Genomic DNA, 26,331 nt, shown 5'->3' on the forward strand with positions numbered 1-26,331 from the left:
AGGAATCCTCGCAAGGCTCCAACATCGACAACAAAACCGAACATTCGCGGTGTCAAAGTGGGATCAGTTACGATTGATATACGCATTACGAGTGCCAAGTGCAATCATCGCAGATGAGCGATACTGAACGCTATTGATACGTTTGAGATGAACACTAAAGGGAAACTAGAAAAAACACTCAAAAGTTGCAAAATTGAGTAAAAAACGATCGATGGAACACAGACCATTCAGCATGCTCTCATACTTGGATCGACACCAAAGATGAGCAGTATTTCATCAGGCCACCGAAAATGCTCCATCCATTGTTTCATGAAGTGAAATTGAAATTGAAATCTATAAACCTGACTTTCAGCCCGAAAACCGCAAACATTACTTGAAAACTTTTTCAATTAACAGTCCGTTAGAAGAGTATCAAATCATTCGTGTCATATTAAACCCGTCACCACCGGCCGGTAACCGGCATCAACAAACCCGTTTCACACGACTAACCATTTTCGAACTTTGTTTCACAAGGGATTTCCGATTACGTAAACGCGTAGCATCAGCATGAGATAGCACAATTTTAATTCTCACCTTAATCTAACCCGTCATTTGCATACCGGCCAGCCGGATTGCAGCTTGTTTGGCCGAATTCTGTTGTATCGTGTGTCACTGAAGAATGTAACTTTCAAAAGAATAAGTTCATTGGCTGAATTGATGGGCTGATGATAGAAAAACATGGAAAAAATAAACTTTTTACTTAACAACTTGACCAACTTCTGCCGAGATTATTTTTTATGACGATATAAACTAAACGATCCAATTTAATTAAAGAATGCATGTCCCAATATTACCTTGAAAGAACCTACACGATCGAACGTTGTACACTTCCTTGACGAGTCCCTTGACATAGTTTACATATTGTTGTACCAACATAAACTTTTTGCTAACAAAAATCGAAATCAATACTGCTGACCGCCCTTGTAAACCGTGCATAATTCGATGTTTCTTTTTTATTTTCTACTTTTATTTCCGGCTCCTACACGCATGGCCGCGCACTGGCAGAAATCAGTTCCGCCGAAGGTGAAATCAGCACCCGGCGGTCCTACAACGGTGCCGACAGCAGCGCACTGAACTCAGCCCAGTTCGACACGGTAGCAAGCAAGGAGCGGCTGAAGAACTCCCTGCGAGAAGCGTGCCTACCGAAGCTGCTATGCGAAATGGCCGCCAAACCGAACTATTCGCTGAACGTCCGGGAAAGGGACCTTCTCTCGCTGATACGGTAAGATTGGTAGCTTATATGCAAATTGGAACATATCGACACCGAGCCATTGAGCTAAAATTAAAGGTTGATTCCATCATCGAAAGAACAAACATACTGCCTCAATCTGTTTTGATTCAAAACTTTAGGAGTATTCACACGGACATTGGAAATTTGCGTCATCTGAGATTGAAACGTCAGAGCGTCAAAAATAACATATTTCTACAGTTGACTTAGCACATGATTCATGCATTCTGATATATTTTACGGTGATGAAACGAACAGTTTACGTGCCAATGTGAAAAACTGTTTACGCCATAGATCTAAGTCATTCTTGTAAAATCCAGTTATTGGACGAATTACTTGTTTATGAATTGCGTCATATGTAAATTTCATAATTTGCAGTATCCTTCCCAAAACCATTTAAATTATTTCCAACATATTTTTTTCGATTTTTTCGCATTTTAAGCACTGATGAGCCGAAGGTTAAAACGCGAAGCAATAGAAACGAACTAAGTACTGTTTGTACAAACCAAAAACCCCTGAATGTATTTCCAACAGTTTGGGATACACAAAAACAGTGGCGGTACATCTATCCTTGGGACCATTATTTTTGTTCGTCAAATCAATCCCTTCACAGAGTGGTTTGGTTCACTAAACCAACGATGGAGGCGGAAAATCTTATGTAGCCCCACTAATACGTTTCGAAATAGTTTCAAGACCTACAATTCATAATAGTTTTAAGACTACTTTTAGAAATTGTTTCCCGTTTTCAACTTGTTCAAATTGTTTACACTCATCTACCTGCATCTTGAGAACTGGAGGTCGAATCCACCTAAAAATCAGTAGCTTCTACCGCGGTCAAAAAACCATTGTTTTAAACTAATATTAAAATTAAGGTTTTTGAAAATCGGTCATTTTTAGGAAGTGTATATCCTGGAATAGGAATCCATGAACTGGTAAAACCAGAACGAATTAGTTTGTCCCACAAGTAATAACTTCCGCCATTTGGAAGATCCGAAAGCTTTCGAATGATCAAAAAAATACTTCTATAATCAAAATAATAAAACAAATTCTTCAATGGACGAAAGTATCGGAATCTGTTCTTTGAAAACATTTTTCTGGTTCTAGAAAGGACCGAATGAACGAATTTCGCGCTAACTCTAACAAATGTTGACAGCATTCTCTCAGATTAAAAAAAATTGTATTGACTTGTAGAATTTGTCACAAAGAGCCACTTTACATATTTCGATTTTTTCCAAATTTATGTTGACTGTCTCCCAAAAAGAGTAAAAAAAGTGACGAAACCGAAAATTTCATATCGAGTCCTACACTGAAAAAAATCGATTCAAAAAATTCAAAGAATTCAATGAAACTCAATTTGTGAGAAGAGTTTACAGAATACTCTATCACTAGTTGTAGTTGGAAAATTTTGTTTAACGCGTAAGCTCCTATCTTGCAATATATGAATTATTGGTGGGGAGGAACATAAATACCCATTCGATTAAAAAAATTTGAAACATTTTTTTTCAGTGTTGTTCCCTATTTGGATTTTTTTAGTATTTGAGAACGAAAATTTGACCTCTTATTAGGAAAGCATTTTCCTTACATTACGTTTTTGCCCCATTAGTAATTTTTCTCCAATAACCATTTGAGAAAAAAAGTAAAAATAAGTGAAGAAGACAGTGTAGATCAAAATTTTTTTAACATCATTGAATTCAACTATAGGTTCCATGGTGTTAAAAATTTTTATTCTATCATAAATATTCTACTAAACACTCAGACCCTGTTAATTAGTGTAGATCAATTTTGGAAAAAAAATATATGCAAATTTGTTTTGTTTTTGGAAAGCATGTCCAGAAAGTATCAACAAAATCTGAGAGGATGCTACCAACTCTGAACACGATTTGACGAGGAATTCGTCAACTGTGGTATTTCTTCGATATTTAACAATGCTGTGATTAATAAGCACATACTAATGCCGCACTATGAAAGCAAATAATCGCTAATTAGCACTTTAATCTTGGTACTGAATTAAGACCGATTTTGGCAAAATATACGGCTATTCATGGATCGTGCTTATTTATGACAGGTGTGCACTGTGTAAGCTAAATTCTGATTGATTTACAACAGATCAGTTTTCAGATTGCAGATAAAGAGCTATAAGAATATTCGGTGCTCATAAAAAGCTATTTTACTACCATTATTAGTGCTTACTGGTTACCTGGGTACGCTATGGAAATGATCGAAATCGATTATCATAAATCAGAGTCTACACCACTGCGACCAAATTCAATCTACATTGTTTTGAATCACTGTACAATTAAACCCACAGCAAATGAGATTGAAATCTTACTTTAGAAACGAATGCACCTCAGCGTTAAGAATGTAAAGCAGATACAATTTAACAAAACTTGTACTATTCATTCTAGTTAACTTTATCGATGAGGTCTATCTTCAATATACATTCAGAAAATGGCAATAAAAACTGTGGACTTGTTCTGAAAAATGTGAAAAATTATCAATTCTTATCGGTCCCATATGCATAAATTTGCTCTAAATTGGGCCCATTTTTTTACCACAAAAAACGAGAATAAAATTTGAATCGATTTTTCTTAACATGCCGATTTTACATATGCGACTGATACTGTGAAAGTAATGCCACTACGTTCGTTTCAGTTAACAATGACATGCACAGTATCGAATGTGATAACAATACATACAAAAATCCTTGAATACGTAGAATACGATGCCGTGCAGGAGCGTGTACATGAACTTTCTCCGCAGGTCACTGAGGCATACATTTGAAGAGAAATGTCGTAGTATGGGATAGATACATTGAAGTGTGGTAGAATTTTTGTACTGATATCAGAAATGCCATGCATGTGTTGCGTATGCGTCTTCCAAACACGATTCCGTCATACGTAACATTTAGTGAGGGCGGGAGGTGTCCTTGTAAATCACCGGTAGCCTACTAGAATCAGTTTTCAGTTCTGTGAACAACCTGCTCATTACGGTAAATCCTGCACTAAAACTGCAAAAAGATAACGATAACCTCTTTCTGCACCGGTAACTTGTGAACCCAGTACTTCTGATGCAAAAAGTGGTACATTTCCCTGATTATTTGGAGACCCAGCTAGTAACTGCCACCAATGTCCAACAAGGTGCGAACAACATCGAATTCGAAAACAAAACTCACAACAATACTTTCGACTATAACAACCCTTACGTTGCGATGAAATAATAGATGAACTGCGTACAATAAGGACCTCAATCCTTACTGATTGGTAATAAAAGCTCCCAAAAAAGGCGACAGTGAGATCCATTATTACAAATGTTTGTTTAGCTAATGAAAAAAACGTTTAACGTTGAGTTCCTTTGCAAAGAAAAAATTTTAATGCTTTTTCTTAGAATGCAAAGGTTTTGCAGCTGTGCAGCGATGAAAATAATTGCCACTTAGTAAATGGAAAATAATTGCCACTTAGAAAATAATTGCCACTTGGGGCGCCTTTTCAAAATTTACCCTCTGAGAGAGTGATAAGTTTTTGATCGTGAATATCTCCTGTTATATCTAACGAATCAACATAATTCTTGCTACATGCCATCGGAAATATGATCACAATTTTATGATAAAACTTTCAGTTGTGTGACATATTCTTAAATAGTTCACAATTAAACTTTTCTGAAATGTTTGGTATAAACGAGTATCAAAGAAGATAATTCATAAGGCGCGTTTGCCTTTCTCGTATTTTGAAAGCTCATAGCTCAGTGATCTGTAGAAGGATTTATATAATCTAACTACCAATAGAATCGAAAATCTTCAACTTGAACGTGTATTGCAACAACATTGAAGTTTTTCAATAGTACACTATTGAAAAACCTGTTTGATTTAACCCATGACAGCACCAGCCAATCAGAACGCGAGATGTCTGTATCTATACAAGAGCATCCATATAAAAGTTGAATGGTTCATTTTTCCTACCATTTGCTGAGCAACTCTTCCCGAAACAAGACACACGACAGCAAAATCGAGCACCTGTCGTCTCATTGTTTCCCGATATGAATGCACGAAACACCGTCAGCACAATGACACCGAAAAAGGCAGCCAAAAAGTCCAGCAAGGCCCATTGCCGAAACAAGACACACACGAGAACCATCTCAGATCTCAATATTTCCTACCAAAAGATTCATCAAGATGGGAGTTAAAATAATTTGCACCGTCACTAACACATTCAATTACGAACGGCAATGCGAAAGCGAAAGTGATGATTTTGAACACATCTTTATACTAGTTTACAAATATGCCGTGCGAAACAGAGTTGCCACAGATCAATATGTATTTTTGTCGCGATTACTTTAGTATGCGGCCGAAAACAAAAATTGTTAGAACAAATGTTTCCACTTGATTTGCGCATTCTACTTTCCAGGCGTATCAGAACTGGCTAAACTTAAAGCAATTCTAAATATTTCTTTATCACAGTGATGTGGTCATCCTGAAAAGGACGGGGTTTTCAACGGATGGCCAGCTGCAGATGGCGAGGGATGATTTTCGTTTTCGTTGTCATGGGCAGCGTTACCGGCCAATTCCAACACTTCGGTAACCAAGTACTCCATCACTGCCGCCAGATAGACCGATGCACCAGCACTGACACGCTCGGCGTAGTTACCCTTCCGAGGCCAACGATGGATTCTGCCGCCAACTGGGCAATTCAGACCAGCACGGTTTGAGCGGGACTTTGCCTTGCCCTTAACTGTTCCTCCACAATATGCTGTTAACAGCTCGACGACCCATTCAGTATTACTGGTAGAGATGGGCAATTCGCTCCTGAGCTGTTCCAGTGAATCGAATCATTGAAGTGAGCTGACAGCTCACAGCTCTTTTCAAAAGAACCGCAGCTCACCAGCTCACTCATTTGCTACCCAGTTCACTGCATTATGACGAAGGGAACACGCTACGAGCTGATCGGATCTTCGGCTCTTTGAGAGATTCAATTTAGTCGACATCAATTAAAGATAAATTAATTCGCATTGCATTCATTGCATCATTGCAAATTAATGATTCAATTTCGATCATGCATATGAAAGAAAACCGGTGCATGAGAAAAGCGGCGCACAAAATGAACCTTAAGTTCAAACTAAAAGAGCTGATGAGCTGATACATCGAATCGATTCACTTTGGTGAGCTGATCGGTTCGGAGCTGTTCACCAAAATGAGCTGTTTTGCACGCCTCTAATTACTGGCTGCCGCTCTGCTAACTCTCTCTTTTATATCGTTTCACTGTTTCCCGTTCGGCGTATAGGAAAGGAATTCTAACAAAGGGGACGTCCGTCCACCGCTACCACTAGCACGTATAAAAGGAAATGTGATGTGAGAAATAGCGTCATTTAAGTTAAAGCAGCTACTCTGTACGTACGAGACACCGTCAGAACGGTGGCTCCGAAAACAGGTAGAAAAGCAGATTTGTACCGTCACTAACACATTCAATTACGAACGGCAATGCGAAAGCGAATGTTGAACACATCTTTATACTAGTATGGGGTCGTGTGAAAATATGCCTTGCGAAACAGGGTTGCCATATATACAGATTAATCTGTATTATCATTATTATTATTATTATCATTATTATTATTATTAGAATCACTCTTGCATACCGAAGATCGTAGATACATTTCAGACCAGGCCATTGCAATTGTCTCGTACTGAAATTTCGAGAAGAATCAGATATCTTCGAACTTCATAGCTTCAAAAAAAATAAACTACAAATTTATCGTACCTAGCTTCCTATATTAGCAAATTAAAAAGGAATTGTTTCAAGTTTGGAATATATAGTTGTAGAATAGTAGCTGTTTAATGTAACTAATCTGTACTTTAATGTAGGTGTATCGCTTCAAATTCTATTAGTGAAAAAGAGTAAAGCTTGCACAATTCATACAATCAATCAACTAACTGATATTCGGAAAAGTGATGGGAGCGTGTCAGTTTTTTCGTATTCACGACATCCAGTTATGTCTCTGACATTACTCACCCGCCTTTTTTTTTACCTATTTAGTAAAGTGAACATGTTTGCTCATTTTAATCATTTCAGCCAGAGATGCCAATAAATTCTATTACCGCAGACGAAAAAAGACCTGCAGCTTAAAAAAGAAATCTGCTAATTCACTGACAAATTTGAAGATCAGGCATCTCTGCATCTCACGATTTTTCGAGAAAAAATGGGGTGTCGATAGCCAAATTCTGTACACATTTTGAAAGTGATAAAAAAGCTTTGGTTTCGAATATTTTGATAGCTACTGATATTGAACACCGAAATAGATTGAATTCACTTCGATTCATTTCCTTTAATTTATGGCATCATAAAAACGATCAGAAAATCCTTTGTGTTGCTATACACAATTTAAAAATTATTTTGATCGTAGTAAAAAGTAGACGCGCCTGTTCGCTTTGGTATTCGGCACAAAAATAATGGGCATCTATTACACACATATGACGTTTGCCGGAATGACGCTATCTACTTTCTGTCAAAAGTTATGGTGGGATTTCGGCAACCGAACATTCTTCCCTGTGAACGGCATTTTTTTAAAACTAATTATTTATTTTGAGTGTATTTTACGTTTGTATAGTGACTTAAACCAAAACAGATTGATGGTCATGATGGCAGTTTTATTTGAACCGGTAATAGAAATAGAAACTGAAATTCTAATAATTTATACGCCTTTTGCATTATACAAATACTTTGTAATAATCACCAAAGGAGGGGAGGGGTGGGGGTATGGTACTTGAAATTTTCGAAATCGAAAAAAAAAATTTGATGCCAAAGGTCTTAGAATTGCATGAAACGTCGAGATTTAGTGTCATCTCGAAAAAAAAACTTTTTGGGACTTCGAAAATTTTTTCTTAGTCCCAGAAAGTCGATTTTTTCAAAACAATTTTTTTTGAGATAACACTATATCTCGACTTTTTCTTTAATTTTGAGATTTTCGGCATCAAAAAATATGTTCGATTTCGGAAATCTCATGTACTCCCCCCTATAGTAATTTTTCAAGATCAAAAATTTTCAAACCTTAACCGCTGAGTACCCCTTACTTATGTCCGATTTGGCTCAAATTTTGCATGAGGACTTTTCTCGAGGTGCTTAAACTTTTGAACAATAGCGCTTAACGGAATTAGAGGTGATCCCAAAATATTGGCACCCTTATATTCATTAGAGCGACGAAATGTTAATGTTAAGTGTTATGTCAGTTACGTCACTTATACCATTATATCTCCGTAACCAAATGTCACAGCCATTTGATCTTCAAACTTGATCAATGGCCTGACAGTAGCTTTCAAACGAGTCTAAGTTTGTTAATATCGGTTCAGCCATCTCCGAGAATCTTGCGCGAAAAATCAACGCGTTTCGTCGGTTACGTCACTTATACCATCATATCTTCGGAACCCAAAGTCACAATCATTTGATCTTTGAACTTGATCAATGACCAAATAGTAGCGCCTAAGCCTAAGCTTGTTGAAATCGGTTCAGCCATCTCCGAGAAACTTGCGCAGTAAAAAAACAACACGTTTTGACGATTACGTTATTTATTCCATTCTATCTCCGGAACCGAAAGTCACAGCCATTTGATCTTCGGCCTGACAGTAGTTTCAAACGAGTCTAAGTTTGTTAAAATCGGTCCAGCCATCTCTGAGAAAATTGAGCGGATAAAAATATCTTCGAAAAGTGCTCACACGTACACACACACACACACACACACACACACACACACACACACACACACATTTTCCGATCTCGTCTAACTGAGTCGAATGGTATATAACACCATAGGTCTCCGAGGCTCCGTTCAAAAGTCGGTTTTTCCAGCAATTCTAATACCTTTCTATACAGAAAGGCAAAAACGATAAGCTTGTAGAATTTGGTATTCTCTGCCAGGGTGAATATACACAATTTTAGAACACTCATGTCGTTTTCGCTTGAAAATACTGAAACTGACCCAGCGTAGTTTCATCAAACAAACACTTTTCACGAAACTGTGTTGATTTCGCACTTAGCAACGGGGGTTTGAGCAAACCTGATATAAAAACCAGGCTCGAAACTGATTCCATTTTCAGTCCAACAACGTTGAAACTAGGTTCAAAATTGGATTCAAACAAACGGTTTGACAGCAGTTAGAGTGGAAACTGGGTTAGGTTTGGCATCAAACGAAAACGACATTAGTGTAAATGACAACTTCATGATTTACTTAAACTTTCAAATAAAATTATTTAATGATTACTAGATCATTTTATGATTGTTGCGTTCTGTTTTACTAGCTTTCCCAGATAGGAAAAGTAACGCGATCGAATCCTGTCTGTGCGGTTTTTTTCGCGTATTTTCATTTCTGCTTTTCTGTTTCGTCAGTCCTTTTCCTATCGGTTGTACTGATAAAAGTTAAACATTAATTTTATTCATTGCCAACGAGCGGCAGAGTGTGAAGGAAAACAGATGAATAAAATTGTGAAAATATGAAAATTTGCTAGGCAAAATCATCAGAGGTAAAACACGAACCCGCGTCTGGTGATTATTTTTTGTTATTTTTCATATTTTCGAATCTCATTAATCTGTTTCCCCTTTCGGTCTGGCTCTTGCAGGCAGCGCTGAGAAGTAAAACAAACCAGTTCAAGACAGCCTCTAGTGAAGTTACTGAAATTTGAAAATTACCCACTATTGATCATTAATGTGATCCAGGAATCACCTAAATATTTAAATAAATAGAATAATTTATGTTCACATCCCACCGTGTTGGTCTGTTGAGAACCCCAATCGATTATTGCGCCGTTATCAAACTATTGCTAACTACTGATGTTTTGTTTTTAAATAGACTAGTTTTTTCATACTCCTTTACAAATTTCGTCGAGTTTCAGTTCGCTATGGTTCCCAAACGATAAGACGTAGAGAAGCAACACTGGTTGAAAAGGCAGGCCATGCGATACGTTAATTGCAGTAATAAATAACGCCAAAAAAAACCTAACGCTTCAGGATGCATAGCAAAGCGTTCCGCAAGAAAACAACGGAGTAGATATGCTAATGCTAATCGATCGCTTAATGAAGCAACTGGGAACCATCCGCCAGGAACGTTGCGCAATACTCCAAAACAATACCGATGAACCGAGACCGCTAACTGCTAACATAAATATAGATTTGGTTTATGAATTGATCATTATCTCCTATAGGGAGAAACGTATCACGGCTATTTTTATCCGTGCGGAATGATTTATGCACAGTTGCTTTTTACGCATTAGGAAACCCTACTCGTTTGAATCCTGTGTGCAGATTGCTAGTTAAACCTCGTGACTAGGAGAGATCATCGGGTTACATGAATCAAGTATTATCAAATGGCCCTCAAGAAGATGTTTACCATTCAGGTTTTCAATTAAATTTATTTTATGAAATAACTCAATTTAATGCATTTCAAGGATAATCGGCCATGGAATAGCATTCAAAGAGCTACGATATTGAAAATAGCTAACGTTGGCTTCTAGTGCAGAAAAAAACAGCTTCAAGACTCAAGAATTTGACAACGAACAGTATTTCTTTATACCAACATTAAGGCAAACTTTAGGATTCTATCGGTATAAAATTCTTACATAAAAAAACTTAGTTTTTCCAAACTTCTTTCCTTGGAATGATTTTGTACAAGTTTTTTGAATTACACATTATTAGATAACTAAAATCCCAACTTTATATTTATTGAACAAAGTTGGATTGGATCGAAAATAGTTCTAGTTTAATCTCGCTTACCAGCATCGTAATCGAATCACTCGCTAATTGGCAGCTGCAACTTACCAACACGTAGCTCTCATTGCACGAAGTTTCCCACAGCTGATATAGAAACGCTAGTTAGGTAACAAAACGCTGCTAGTCGCTGCTGCAGTCATTCAACCCCCTCACTTCGCCAACCATCCCACTTACATAATTTTCAAGCGAGTAGACAAATGCTACACACTCAGTTCACAGTTTTTCAAGATCAGTTAACAATCAATACAATGACGAGCAGCAGTTGGCAGTGGTCGGTAATCCCTTTTGTGATACATACACAGACAGCTAACTTCGTCAATAGTCAATTTTCCACCGCGTGCAATCGAAACTCCTGCAGCTCAACTACAATGACGATGCGAGCCTAACTATTGCAACTTGAACATATCAAGCTCAACTAGCAAATTATGGACCCCTGCGTCCTTTACCTGGTTAAACACTACTTCGCTGTAGTGTGTGCAAGTCACCAAGCGGACCCAATGACGTCGCAATGACACACGCTGCGCCTCTGCAGGGGCAGTGCAAATTCAAACTAGGTCAAATTATGAAGCGTTTGATCTGTGTCGGTAAGCCACAAATTAACCGAAAGAGTTTTGATAATCTTTGTTAAAAAAAGTAGCAATTTTTTCTATTGTCGCAATTGTAAACATAACTGAGCTCAACTTTTTCTTACGAATATTTTCGTCAAAATGGTTTGAACATTCCCAGCAAACACTTCAATATTAGAAGCGAAGTCAAATCGTGACAGTTTAATCTGACGGGATGTGCTAAAAATGTTTCCTCACGGTGACACAGTCGTTGAACTTGGCCTAATTAATGGACGAGAGCGCGTTAAATTTAATTCGTATATCTTACATAAATCACCCCATTGATGAAATTGATCAAGCACTTTTTGCACAGTCATTCATTTTTCATTTTGATATTTTTGTATCTTTGCTTTGGGTGATTTGAGCTGAGTTGCCATTATCAAAAATAAATTATCCGCAATGATAAGAGTTTTCCGAGGCGACTCAGGCCTTCTTCAGTTTCGGTTGATTAAGTTTTTCGGAATATGTTTCAACTATGTGGTCATTCATCTCTCGAGCCAGAAAAAATAAATCAATCCTGGAGATTTATTCAGTTTCGTTCTTTTCACTCCATCCATCAAATTTTGATCAACCCAAATTTTCCTCATCTCTAGTTGTGTTTCAATGGATGTTTGCAAAGTTCCGTCTTCATAATTTCTCAGAATAGTTTAATTAAGCAATATTTCAACTAATTTATACCTTTTTGGGACAAAATTGACTCCGTTGGGTCGAATGTAATTGGCGTCCTGGGACAAAATATGATTTGTCGCCCTCCATCGTTAGGGGGATTGGTTAATCGAACAAAAAAAAACGACTTCACCACAGATTAGCGAGTATGGTTTTCATAACAGAACTGATTGACACGTTGGACTTAGCGATATCTCGAGTTGGTATGTTTGGATGGTCCTTGAGCTGTTACGCCACTTTGCAGGCCATTTTACAATGTATTGAAACACTTTTACGGCCGTTCCCTTCCCTCCTTCGGATACTCAGACGCTCCTTGAAGATTCTTATCCCACGAAACATAGTTATATTTGCAATTACAAGCTTTTTAGCGATCCCTCAAAGGGATGCCTCTGATTTTTTAAAGTAGGTACCCAACGGACTATTTCTTGTTTCAATAACATGGCAGGAACTACTGTTTGAATAACTACAGAACTTGGCAAATGTAAACAATACACACTAGAAATAGGATTTACTAAAATTTTCGAGGTTTTTTACTCATGCAGTTTAAAAATTACAGAAGATGTTCAGTGTGCAATTGTTATTGAATACAGCTTATTTATTTATTAAAAGCTGCCATTTCAAGCTGCAGTCAAACCATAATTCAACAATGTTCCAGAGTTGTCGATTTGTTTACAATATTTTTTTCAGATTAGTTACGTTTCGTACTTTGCTATGTAATTTGGCATCAAGGAAAAAGCTCGATTTTGGGAAGTGCTCGTAGCTCCCAGGTGGTTCTAAGTGGGAGCGGGTCATATCGCCGAAAGCCATTTCGCCGAAAGTCGTTTCGCCGAAAGGGTAATATCTCCTACATGTTATGTCTCCTGTATAACTGATGTGGCGCAGCAACATAACCGAAGCTAAGATGGAAGCGGCGGCCTCTTGCATACAAACCTGTAACCGCCTCGTTTGCCCGTTCTACTTAAAGCTAGGTTTTTTTACTTTAGTTAGGTCCGAACGAGCGGTAGCGAGGTCGGACAGCACATGAACCAAAACGATGTGGCGTAGCCGCATTAGATACTTTTTCATTTTCACCTAATAAACGGAAAATACCACCTACATTTGCCTGGTAGATAAACCTATGCAATTGCTTTGATGCTTAGTAGCTAATAGTCAACAAATTTTCTTGGGAACTATTTTCTGAGGCTCGTGAATCAATCTTTATTCAAGAGTACAACAATCAATCATTATTCAAGAAGTACAATGGTAGGTCAACAAAACGGGCGTTAACGCTATCATCTTTCGTTTGTCTTTAATTTAAATCAATTCTAATTACGATTTCAAGACGTTTTCAGAATTCGGCGAAATGCCATTCGGCGAAATGGCTTTCGACGGAACGGCTTTCGGCGAAACGGCTTTCGACGAAACGGCTTTCGGCGAAACGGCTTTCGGCGAAACGGCTTTCGACGAAACGGCTTTCGGCGAAATGGCTTTCGACGAAATGACCCTGATCCGTTCCAAGTACCCAAAAATTACCATATTTAATGTTCTAAAGCGATTTTTGCTGAAAGTTTTAGCATCTAAACATAGTTACTATGCCAAATTTGACTTGAAATCCTGCAGTTATTTTTCAAGATCGTTCACATGAAAAGAACTTAGTTTAACATATGCAGCTGCTGCGAAGTACATGCGAAAGTCGAAGCAATCCGTAAGATAGTTGCTAAATCGATATAAAAAGATAGTTGTTATGCTTCTACAGACTTCGCAGCCGATTCATGGCGTACCGAGTCATTGCATGGCTAGTACTACGATCCTACTGGCACTAAGAATCCTTCCAGGTCGGGGCTCGAACATACGAGTTGATGCAAGTTTCATCGTTTTGTACCACACAGTCGAGTTCCTCTGACCAACTTGATTTGCTTAACAACAGTGATGGCATTTCACTTAGAGAATTTCAGAGCTCTGCTCTAGCACTTTGATGTGATCCTGTGCTAGAGGCAGCGATGCCAACCTTACGGATTTATCCGCAGATTTACGGATTTCTCCCTTTTTTACGGATCTACGGATGAACCTCTTGAAAGCTACGGATTTTGCATTATTTCCCCAGATACCTACGAAAAAAACTAAATCTCGCTTTTTTTTCTGAAAACGGCGTATGATCCATCTGTCAAAATTCACTTCGAAGAAAGATTCCGGATGACTTGGCGCTGGCGAAATGTTTTATCGTGCATCTGGTTGATTTCAATACTTCATAAAATTACTCTTCAAATTGGATGTTGACAAATGACTTACTGGCTATTATCCGGAAAAAATACTCGGAATATTGTAACATCAACTTCGTAGTTATTGTTGACGTAATCTTACATCTATTCGCCACCGATCACTTATTTTTGGAAGCCTCTCTTTATGGTCCAGAGTCACAAGCTGTTAATTTCATGTACGTGGTTAGATAAACTACATAATATTAATAATAGTATTTTATGCAAATATATGAGTATGAGTACACTTGAAACCAAATCTACGGATTTCACCTCAGGGAAAAGTGCCATCACTGGCTAGAGGTGAGAGTTGTCAATACGAGGGGATACTTCACTCAAATAAAAATTCATGTTCGATTCACTTGAAAAATCACGTAAAATGGTTTCAAATGTCAATGTTACACGAACATCCCCTAAATGAATAGAGTCATCACATAAGGTTTACGTGGATTGACCGAACGTCAAACAATCTACGTGAATTTCCATGTGTTCGACTGGACCGAGTACCTGCGTGAGTTCGGAAGTATGCCCGCTCCTGCCGAATGCTTCGAATAGGCCGTTGGTGTACCGAGAAACGAGTTCAAAATCGGTATGAAGCGATCTCAACCTGCATCGGTAGTGTTGTGGGAGTTCTCGGATCTCGACTTCGGCTTCGGTTGGGAGGCAGTGACAACAAAAACGATTTCTGGAGACTTGGCGATTCGAGATCTCACGACGTTTTAAGTTGCCTTTTTTTTAGCCACTGAAATTCTATGCTAATTTTCTGAAATAAATGTTTTATTTTTCATGTTATTTTTTATTTCATAAATTTATATAAAAATCTGAAATATTTCCCTTTTGACTTCAACCAATATATAAAACAGTAATTCTCTGGTACCTAAAGTTGATATGAACTGCTGGGTAACACGTAACTTTTACTGGATTATGCATTAAACTGCTTTTAAATGCCAGTCCATTAAAACTTACGTGAAAAGTAGGGTGGAAAATATTCACATAACTTATCACGTAACTATAACATGATTATTATTTTGAGTGTTGCTCTTTGTCGCAAAGAGCAATACAATTCGGAGTCATCACCTTCTTCGTTTAGCTCGGTACACGTACGTTGAGATCACAAAATGAAATTGTGTGTATGTGACGAATGTCAATCGATTCATGTGGCTCAGATGTGGCTGAACCGATTTTCACAAACTCAGATTCAAATGCAAAGTTCTATAGTCCTCGATCGCTCGCTTTTGAAATTTATGCCAATCCGACTTCTGGTTCCAGAATTACATGGCAATATGTGCAAATCTAAGCGAAAATGCGCACTCAATTTTCTCGGGAACTTATCAACAGATTTTTACAAACTAATATTCCAATAAAAGATCTTGAAATTCTTTAGGAAGCCTCCGAATAGTTGATTGAGATCCGACTTTCGGTTCCGGTATTACAGCACGATAAATGAAAAATTTTCAATTTCATGAGGATTTTTTCAAAAGTGAAAACGAAACGAGGTGCAAATTTTTATAAAAATTATTGATAAATTCATCTAGTTGGCAGATATTGTTAGTTAGAGGATATATGAACCTACTATAGAACTACTAGTCCCTGGTTTCCGCTTCTGAACGCACCGGTAATAGTAAAAAAAACTCCTGAAACGGAACTCACTTCGATTTATCAGCAACGGTTAAACCGATTTTCAAAAATCACGAATAAGTTTCTTAAAAGATACTGTGCCATTTCATCCAGATCCGACTTCTGGTTCCGAAATTATAGGGTGATGAGTATCAAAACTTACAAACTGTCATACAAAAGTATGCAAAACCGGTGCGCATCGGTACGTGCTGGTACGAAAGAAGAAAACACTACTGCCTAACACACAGCGTGCTTTGTTCGATTTTGTGTAGCGTGCAGGGTTGCCACATTCATATCTATATTAACTTGACATAACTGTTTACAAATTGAAAGGGTTATGGTAATTTATAACCAAAGAAAGTTTTTGATTTTATTCAAGTTTGAAAAATAAATCTTGACAGAATCTTCTAGTTTGAAATATAAATTATATATATATATATATATATATATATATATATATATATATATATATATATATATATATATATATATATATATATATATATATATATATATATATATATATATATATATATATATATATATATATATATTATAAAAGGTTTTTCTCTAACTTTTTTCTGTTTTGCCTTTCTCATATAGAAAGGTTATGCAATCACCGTGAAAACCACCTTTTGAACCGAGGCCCGGAGGTCCGAGTGTCATATACCATTCGACTCAGTTCGTCGAGTACTCAAAATGTCTGTGTGTGTATGTGTGTGTATGTGCGTATATGTGCGTATATGTGTATGTAACGTTTTATTGCATTAATTTTTCTAAGAGATGGCTGAACCGATTTTCACAAACTTAGATTCAAATTAAAGGTCTTGTGATCCTATACAAAATTCCTGAATTCCTTCCGGTTCCGGAATTATGAGGTAAATTGTGCAAAAAAATATGAAAATAAGTGCACCAAATTTTTTTGGAGATGGCTGAACCGATTTTCACAAGCTCTTTAGGTCGCATACTAAATTCCTGAATTTCATTTTGATCCGACTTCCGGTTCCGGAGTTATGGGGTAAAATGAGCAAAAAAATGAAAATATGTTTTTTAGCTTTTCTCATAGATGGCGCGACCGATTTTCTTAAAATTAGGTTCAAATGAAAGGTCCTGGGGTCTCATACGGAATTCTTAAATTTCATCCGAATCCGACTTCCAGATCCGGAAATATAGGGTAAAGTGAGTTAAAAATGTTATACCAACACTGAAAAGGGCGAAAACCCGCTATAAAAATCTAAATCGACCTCAAATCTTCTCCAATTGATAGTTTTTATCAGTAGACGGCCAAACAAATCGATTTCGGTTATTCTTTTAAGAATCAAAGAAAATTATTTTCAAGAATACCACAGTATAAATAAATATGATAGTATGATTGATATGAGAAAGGCATCATTACACCACTAGGTGGATTAAAACAGGTTTTTACTCTTAGTGTCGTCAGCATTTTAATTCATTGAAATAAAACCGTTTTCATATTTTTGTAGGGCGATCAGAAGACTCGGCTTCTTTTCTCGAGCCGGAAGGTAAGTAACCCCGTAATCTTCTCATTATCATTATCTTCGATCTAGCTTGATCTATCCTGATCTGGTCCTTTTCATTCTCCTCTGGTTACCATTCACCCGATTTTTTTCTTATTCGGGCGAAATGAGGGCAGTTGAGTGGAATGATGTCCTTTTCGAACACTATATCAATTTTTCACTGTAGTGACAAGTTGCCAAATCTGGCCAAAACTTTACAAATCCATTGTGAGCTTTGATGTACGAAAGAATACGTCTTTTCAGGCATTCCTGCGAAAACTTGAGTTTTTCTTCCATTGCTGCAAATACATTACCAGATCATGAGGTTGCTTGTTAAAGACATTACATTGCAAGAGAAATCACCTCGACCATTTTCTTTGTAGAACTTTTGTGTGGGAAGCTGACCATAGTCCATTTTCTCACACAAATCGTCGACCTTGATGGTATATCGTAAGATTCTGATCTCGTTTGCTTGCTAATAGCCTCGAAAATGAACGAAATTCTTTGCGCAGTTAAATTCTTCTGGCGGTGATTTGGCTGGCATTGAATTTTTTGACGGAATCAGACAGTAATTAAAATACAGTTTTCTATTCTAAGTTCCACTACGGCACTTGCTTACAGTCGATCGATAGTATACCGCTCACAGAAATGAAGGCGAACACTGCAAACGGTCGATCTTGACCGTTTGAACGACTTCGCGAATTTTCAACCTGACCGCGTCAAATTTTCGAAGTGGGTGTAGAAAAATTAATTTTCGGTTCGCGACTCCAATCAAGTATAACTATCAACCGTGACGATGTGTTCAGCACTATTAGAGGAAAAAATGCAATACAATTTACTGTCAAAACAACCACTTCGATACAGTAAAATAAACAACAAGTCCAGATAATAAATGTGATATTAGAATTAATGACAGCCAAAGTTATTGTCATCCTTCCATTGATTAAAAAACAATGAAATTTAGATGGAGTAAGTTTAAATTCTGCTCATTTTTAACAGCCATTCACAATTGACGAAAATAAATAAAGGGTGATTTTTTAAGAGCTTGAGAACTTTTTTAAACAATAAAACGCATAAAATTTGCAAAATCTCATCGGTTCTTTATTTTAAACGTTAGATTGGTACATGACATTTACTTTTTGAAGATAATTTCATTTAAATGTTGACCGCGGCTGCGTCTTAGGTGGTCCATTCGGAAAATCCGCTTTTTTATCGACAAATTTTGTTCAGCGATGAGGCTCATTTCTGGTTGAATGGCTACGTAAATAAGCAAAATTGCCGCATTTGGAGTGAAGAGCAACCAGAAGCCGTTCAAGAACTGCCCATGCATCCCGAAAAATGCACTGTTTGGTGTGGTTTGTACGCTGGTGGAATCATTGGACCGTATTTTTTCAAAGATGCTGTTGTACGCAACGTTACAGTGAATGGCGATCGCTATCGTTCGATGCTAACAAACTTTTTGTTGCCAAAAATGGAAGAACTGAACTTGGTTGACATGTGGTTTCAACAAGATGGCGCTACATGCCACACAGCTCGCGATTCTATGGCCATTTTGAGGGAAAACTTCGGAGAACAATTCATCTCAAGAAATGGACCGGTAAGTTGGCCACCAAGATCATGCGATTTGACGCCTTTAGACTATTTTTTGTGGGGCTACGTCAAGTCTAAAGTCTACAGAAATAAGCCAGTAACTATTCCAGCTTTGGAAGACAACATTTCCGAAGAAATTCGGGCTATTCCGGCCGAAATGCTCGAAAAAGTTGCCCAAAATTGGACTTTCCGAATGGACCACCTAAGACGCAGCCGCGGTCAACATTTAAATGAAATTATCTTCAAAAAGTAAATGTCATGTACCAATCTAACGTTTAAAATAAAGAACCGATGAGATTTTGCAAATTTTATGCGTTTTATTGTTTAAAAAAGTTCTCAAGCTCTTAAAAAATCACCCTTTATAATGAGTATATTTTATGTACTCACTCGGTAGCATGAACATGTTATGCAAAAATGTTTGTTTTCCCTTATTTCGTCTTCATTCTAGTTCCCATACGCCAATGTCAATGAATTTAGATGCGTGAGATGTTTCTTTCAGTCGCAGTGTTTGCTTGTGGCATATGTCAAATAAATGTGCACCCTCTAATCCTATGCCGTGGTATTTTATCAAGAGTCGTTGACTTAATGATCTTCCATTCAGTAAATGCCACGTTGATATTTACATTTCGATCCTAAATAAGGATTAGGACCATCTTCATACTAATGTAAATTAATCTTTGAATATTATGAATATCAAATGCGATTCTACAAAAAAAAAGTTCTGAATCTATTAGAAAACAAGCAAAGCGAATGCGTATAAATCAACTGGTTTACGATTTGCGAAGTGATTTAATTTACTAGCCTTGAATTGATATCTCAAAACCCATCTTCAAAAGGTCATAATTATGTTAAGGTCGGGAGAAATGCGATAACAATAAAAAAGTTAAAACCTTAAAGCTTTGACATTTTGGCAAACTTTGAACATTTTTTCTTTAAATCAAATTGTTTTAATAGATTATTTTGAATCTAGAAACAGATTCGAGCATTATTTTTACTCTTTTTGTTTAATTAAAAAAACTATTTTACCTGATTTCTGTTTATGGTGAATTCGTCCCACAGTAATCCGGGTGAATGTTTTTTCCCAAGGAATCAAACAACATTTCTCGTTTGTTTATAAAAATCAAAGCGTCAGAAAGTGACAGGCAAGCCTGAGCCCACCTGAAAATGTAGTTCACAGGCATTCTGACCATGGCCCATTGATCGCAAGTAAAACAATCGGAGAAATAGTTTCCGAAACAACGATTGGTAGAAATGGTGTGAAACATTTTTGGCTTAATTTTCAGTTTGTATGCATCATACAAAAGCAAACTCGGATCGGTGGTTCAGAGTTTATGGCGTTTGCGCATGTATGGGTCCAGACTTGAAAGGATTCTTAGTTACCGTAGGATCCTAGTCTTGCCATTCCTGTAAACTTATGAGTCGGCGTCCGCAAAGTCTGTCCAAACCAAGAAGATCAAGTTCCGTTTCGGAGTGTAGTACCCAGACCATGCTTTTCGCTTTTTGCATACAAAAGCAATACACCACGCAATCGGGAAACTTCCATCGTAAAACGCGCAAACCATTTAACACCAAACCGTTTGCGGGTCAGAATTTTCTCGAATCGAAATTTTCTGCCGGCAATGGCAAAACAACAGGTTTTCGTTTGTCTTATCTCGCGCGGATAGCCAAAAACATTGTTTGTGTGACTGTGTGTGTGTGTGTGGTCCACTTGATGTTTAGTTCTAAAACTGGCTATAATGCACGGCACGTGATGTTCCGCGTACATTTGGCCGGCTAAATTGCACCGTTCGAAAACAACTATAAGGCCAAATAAAATGTTTTTTCGCCGACGGCAATGTTTCGAAGCAACACAGAAATCCGTTCCAATTAGAATTGATAAGCCAGTGACCGACCGAATCCGGTTTGACCTAGTAGGAAAGCCGCCCAGGGGTAGGTAGAACTATTAACGGTCACCGGTCGTCAGCGTGGTGTAGGTGTAAAAATGAAAACAACAGGTGCTTTTAAACAACGTTATGCTTATGTTAGTACGTGGATTGTTGAAAGTGTTTTTTGATGTTTTGCTCTTATGTTGGACGTGATGCTTTTGCTGCTAGTCATCAGTCGGTGAAGCTAAGCTAAGCTTGACCAGAACAGGTTTCTATACCGAGAAAAATGTTTGGGTATAATATTTAAACTTTTATTTGACATGATGTAGATAATTTATATAATCTGTTTTTGATACGGTAACTTGCATTAGCTCTAAGGTGTCAAGTTACTTTAGTGATCTGTCATCTCTAGTCAGTGCGTTACTACGAAAGATGCGGTAAGAATTGTAGCATTCATTTCGAGTTTTCGAGGCGCTGTAACATTCATTTTTCGTACCTGATTCCAATTACATCACCATACGTTGATTGTAGTCCGACGGATCAACAAAATAATGTTCAAACTTTAGTTAATTCACTACACTACTACATACTAGGTGGGATACAACGTAAACTTCTTGACCCCCCGAAATACACTGTTAAATTATTTGGTGCCTTGTTTGGTGGGTCCATTCATCATTTTTAGGACATTTCAAGTGTGAGCGCGAAAAACCCTTTCGTTTTGTTTTGATAGACAATTTTTTTTAACGTGTTTGGTATCACACTGATTATTACAGAAAAAAGATTTTCAATTTCTCATAAAACATTATATTTGGAGAGGTAAAATCAACTATTAAGCACTCCGATGGCAGCCCCATCCACTTTATTCACCCCATTCGGCTTCATCGGACTATTTTTTGTTCCAAAGCTACTCATTGTCGAACAATTCAGCTGGATCGAGGAGATCGTGGAATACTGCAGAATGGCCCGTGTCGTCCAAAGTCCCGGAAAATCTCTTTCCGGACTGGAGCAATAAGTTGAAAAATCGCAGAAATAATAGTGCAAAAACATTCGTTAATTTCCAAGAAAATTATTTTTCATTTCACCTTGTATTTTTGTTTCATGAAACAGTTATTTCCCAGGTAACGAAGTTGTTGAATGTGACGTTTTTGCGAAAAAGTGCTTACAGATGTATTATGCAAAGTATTGTCCGTCAGCTAGCGACAGCTTTCTCCCATCTTTCCGACAATTTTCGGATCACGGCTCGAAAAAAAAAGTCCTCTTTTGACGCTATCCGTGAAGCGATCCATTTTTCCAACTCTTCGAAGGATTGAAAATGTTGATCTGCCAGGCCGTGTGCCATCGAACGGAATAAGTGGAAGTCACAAGTGGCGACATCTGGGGAATACGGCGGGTGGGGCAAGACTTCCCATTTCAGCGTTTCCAGGTACTTTTTGACCACTTTTGCGACGTGAGGCCGAGCATTGTCGTGTTGGAGGATGACTTTATCATGTCGCTCTTGATATTGTGGCCGCTTTTCTTTTAGCGCACGACTAAGGCGCATCAGTTGCGTTCGGTAGCGATCTCCTGTGATGGTTTCACCCCGTTTTAAGAGCTCGTGGTAAATCACACCGAGCTGATCCCACCAAATACAAATCATAACCTTGGCGCCGTAAATATTCGGTTTTGCCTTCGACGAAGTAGCGTGCCCGGGCTTTCCCCATGATCCGGTTACGATTCGATGTAAAAACCCCTTACGATTTTGTCTTTGAAGCAGTTGCTCACATACAAATAGACGGCGCTCGATGTCCATCGGTTTCAACTCGTACGGCACCCAGTTTCCTTCTTTCTGATTCATGCCCAGGGCCTTGAGACGTTTTGAAATGGTTTGCTGACTCAGTCTAAACGATTCGGCAAGCTCTTCTTGGGTTTGGCACGAATCTTCATCAAGCAATGCTTCTAGTTGTTCATCTTTGAAGGTTTTTTCTCTTCCATCACCATGTTTGTCTTCGACATCGAAATCACCATTTTTAAAACGTTGAAATCACTCCCGACACGTCATTTTACTCAAAGCAGCATCACCGAAAGTTTCTGAGAGCATTCGATGCGCTTCAGCTGCATTTTTTTCGAATTGTAACACAAAAGTAAAACTTCCCGCAAATGGCGAGAATTGGGCAAATAAACAGACATTTTCGAGCGTGAATAATACGAAAACAAGAACAACTGTCACTCAAACGGCGATGACAATTCGTTGGGCACTGTACACACTCACTTTAAAGGCATTATCATCTATGTATTTTGACCAGCCTCAGCCGGTACAGCTACCTATCGGAAAACGGCGAAACCTGATAGAAAGACTGAATATGGGTTGAGATTTAAAGACCACGAAAACGTTAGTCGATTTCAACTCTTATAAAGTAGTTTGAACTCTTATGCCTCCATCCGAGATGTCTCAAACCAACTGGAAATGTCGTCAATAACCTTGCATAGTCAGAAACTAGGCGAACTGTCGACTTACAAGAACTTGGTGACTCCAAAGTGTGATGTAAAACAAAACAAGTCAGCCAGAGTACGACGCTGAAGAATTTCGATGATACATAGAATGACGAAACCTACATCAAGACTGACCTTAAAAAGCTTCCTGGACTGGAATATTATACGATAGTACTGTTTTAATCCATCTTTCTCATACACTTTCAATCCACTTCTCTCATTAACATGTCACGAGATATCGTTGCAAGTTTTATATTGGATATTTTAAATAACTATTTCCGAAAACGAAATCGGGAGACTTTCGAAGTTGTAGTAAGATTTTTGAGTCATCAAATAACCAGGTCTACACATTCGAATAGTTTTACAATCTGTACAATTAGTACTTTGTGTCGTCAACTATGTTAAGGTATAAATCACATACCGGTAACAAACATTCGTGCCAGTCCCTGATTATGTTTTCTTCAAAACGGTTAAAAACTCGGACTTATGTGTGCTCGGTACCGATGGACTTGTTGTGTTTCAAAATCGTGCTTCGGTACACCACACATAGTGTGCTTCGTTCGTAGAGGCGACAGTTTGACACTTTGGACAATCATCATATCACTCCTCAAGAAGTAGAAGTCAAATCCGGATGAAATTTAGGATTTATGTATGGAATCATAAGACCTTTCATTTGAACCTAAGTTTGTAAAAATCGACTGAACCATCGCCGATAAAAGTAAGTGCGTTCCATTTTACAACTTGTGGCTACTGTTTCTGCTGATTCCGGAACCGGAAGCCGACACCTGGTATAGCCAGTATGGATACGTTTAGCCGTCAACTTACGAGACCCATCGATTGAAACTGATTTGAGCCCTCCGCAATCCCATTTTTCCGTGTTTTGCATCACTGCCCTGTATAACTGCTTGAAATGCTCAACATTCTTTATCCTCTGATTCCTGGACCGGCAACCAGATCCAGATGAAATTCGTAGGCTTTGTATCGGACCATGAGACCATTCATTGAATCTAAGTTTGTATAAACCGGTCACACCATCTCTGGGAAAAATGAGAAAGTATTTTGACATCGGAATTTTTACACTAATCATCATGTAACTCCGGAATCGGAAGCCGGATCAAGATAAAAGTCAGGATTTCTCATATTTTCGAAAAATCTGTTCAGTCATGTCCGGGAAAAGTTGGTGCACTTATTTTCAAATATTTTGCATATTTTACCCCATAATACCAGAACCGGAAGTAGGATCTAAACAACACTCAGAAATTTCATATGGGACCACATGAACAACAAGACCTTTCATTTAAATCGAAGCTTGTAAAAATCTATTTAGCCATCTCCGAGAAAAGTTAGTGCAGAAAGTGATTGCATAACCTTTCTATATGAAAATGGCAAAACAATGTGTCTAATTTCGCAGAGTTATTTCTCACGTGGCAGGCCATCTGTTCCTGTGGTTTCAGAAGCAATATTTTTATCGCATCCGGGACATATCAACCACAAAATTTATGTCTGTAGCAGAACGTTTTCGGTTTGGCATCATACCATCGAAAGTAAAGAGGTCATGAAGTGGTATGACATGAACAACGTCCAGGTGTTGGTTTCAGGTGTTAACTCACAAAACGCCAAATCTCAACTCGATAGAAACAAATTTTGCTATCGTTGAGCAAAATCTCAAAAAAACGTGAAAGACGATACCACTCAAGACAAACTGGCACTCTGTGGTTTATGGTAAAAATCTTGTTTTTTTTCTCGTTTCAAACTAAATTGTGTATCTTTACCATGTTCAAATAAAACTTAATAAACTAAAACATTCACTCGAGCTCCCTTATTAGCAAATGCGACTGACTCCGTCCAGTTTACCAGCCAGTTAACCTTGAACTGCATCTCACTAGCAGTTGTTTTCTGCATCTTCTTGAGTTTCAGCTTGACAATGCATGTACTTGAGTACCATCTGTACGTTGTTCGCGTAGACAATGATCATCTGCCTGTGATGGCAAGATACCAAAACCAGCCAAAACAGAACGAATATATTATGCTGCTTGAGGAAATTGATGCCTTTCCGTTGCGTTTTTTTAGACACTGCTACATACAAACTTCCTAGTTCATGATCCTCCTCTACACCTCAACACTAGTATTTTTTGTGAACTGCGATAGCTTAATGTATTTGAAAATCTTTGCCACATTACTTCTTTTCATTTTCTGTATAATATTTCGGATCCAGAAATCTGTATTGATGTACAATTTACAGCTTTCACGGTCGTACTCTGGCAGACTAGTTTGCCTTATCGTCACGATTTTGCTTCGATTCACATCTTTAGACGAGATTCCCAGTTTGCTTGCCATATATTGGACAGAGAGGCCTTCTCCAGTGGCCACTCTTATCCTCATTTTTGCGTCCTTTGGTTTCCCATTTTCTTCAATCCAGTATTCCCAACTAACGAGAAATGTTCTTCGGACAGTTGTATTTTGTTAGCTGAATAGTTCGGTTTTTCGCAATGCGTGAGCAAAATTTTGATGTTCAAGTTGAAGTAATTTTTTAATTGGAACACCTTTTATGGAACATAATATCTGAACGGATACCCATACTTGAACATAGGCTTCTAAAATCAATCAATAATCTGCGACAGCCATCTGCAACCATGAAACATTCTCTTCAATGCCAGCGTCAGCTAAAAACGCATCCAACGAATGAGGAAAAAAGTAACGATGATTCCGCCGAAAACAGTGACACTGAACCGGAAATGGACGGGAGTGTGAATAGCGA

At 37.9% G+C, this 26,331-nt stretch overlaps 2 protein-coding genes across 5 annotated transcripts in view; one reads left to right on the forward strand and one right to left on the reverse strand.

The window, feature by feature from the left end:
- The window catches only part of LOC131436607 (uncharacterized), a 593,756-nt gene that overhangs the window by 301,320 nt on the left and 266,105 nt on the right, over positions 1-26,331 (reverse strand). The window lies entirely within an intron of this gene.
- LOC131436611 (uncharacterized) overlaps positions 1-26,331 on the forward strand; it is a 50,277-nt gene that overhangs the window by 10,564 nt on the left and 13,382 nt on the right. Inside the window, exons 2-3 of one of the 2 annotated variants that reach the window (XM_058605430.1) lie at positions 1,045-1,261; positions 17,617-17,655. In XM_058605430.1, the coding sequence (XP_058461413.1) occupies positions 1,045-1,261; positions 17,617-17,655 (256 nt within the window). The remainder of the gene's footprint in view (positions 1-1,044; positions 1,262-17,616; positions 17,656-26,331) is intronic. The other variant, XM_058605431.1, reaches the window with a different exon arrangement.

Source organism: Malaya genurostris, chromosome 3 (assembly GCF_030247185.1).
Source record: "Malaya genurostris strain Urasoe2022 chromosome 3, Malgen_1.1, whole genome shotgun sequence".
NCBI classification, from domain to species: Eukaryota; Metazoa; Arthropoda; class Insecta; order Diptera; family Culicidae; genus Malaya; species Malaya genurostris.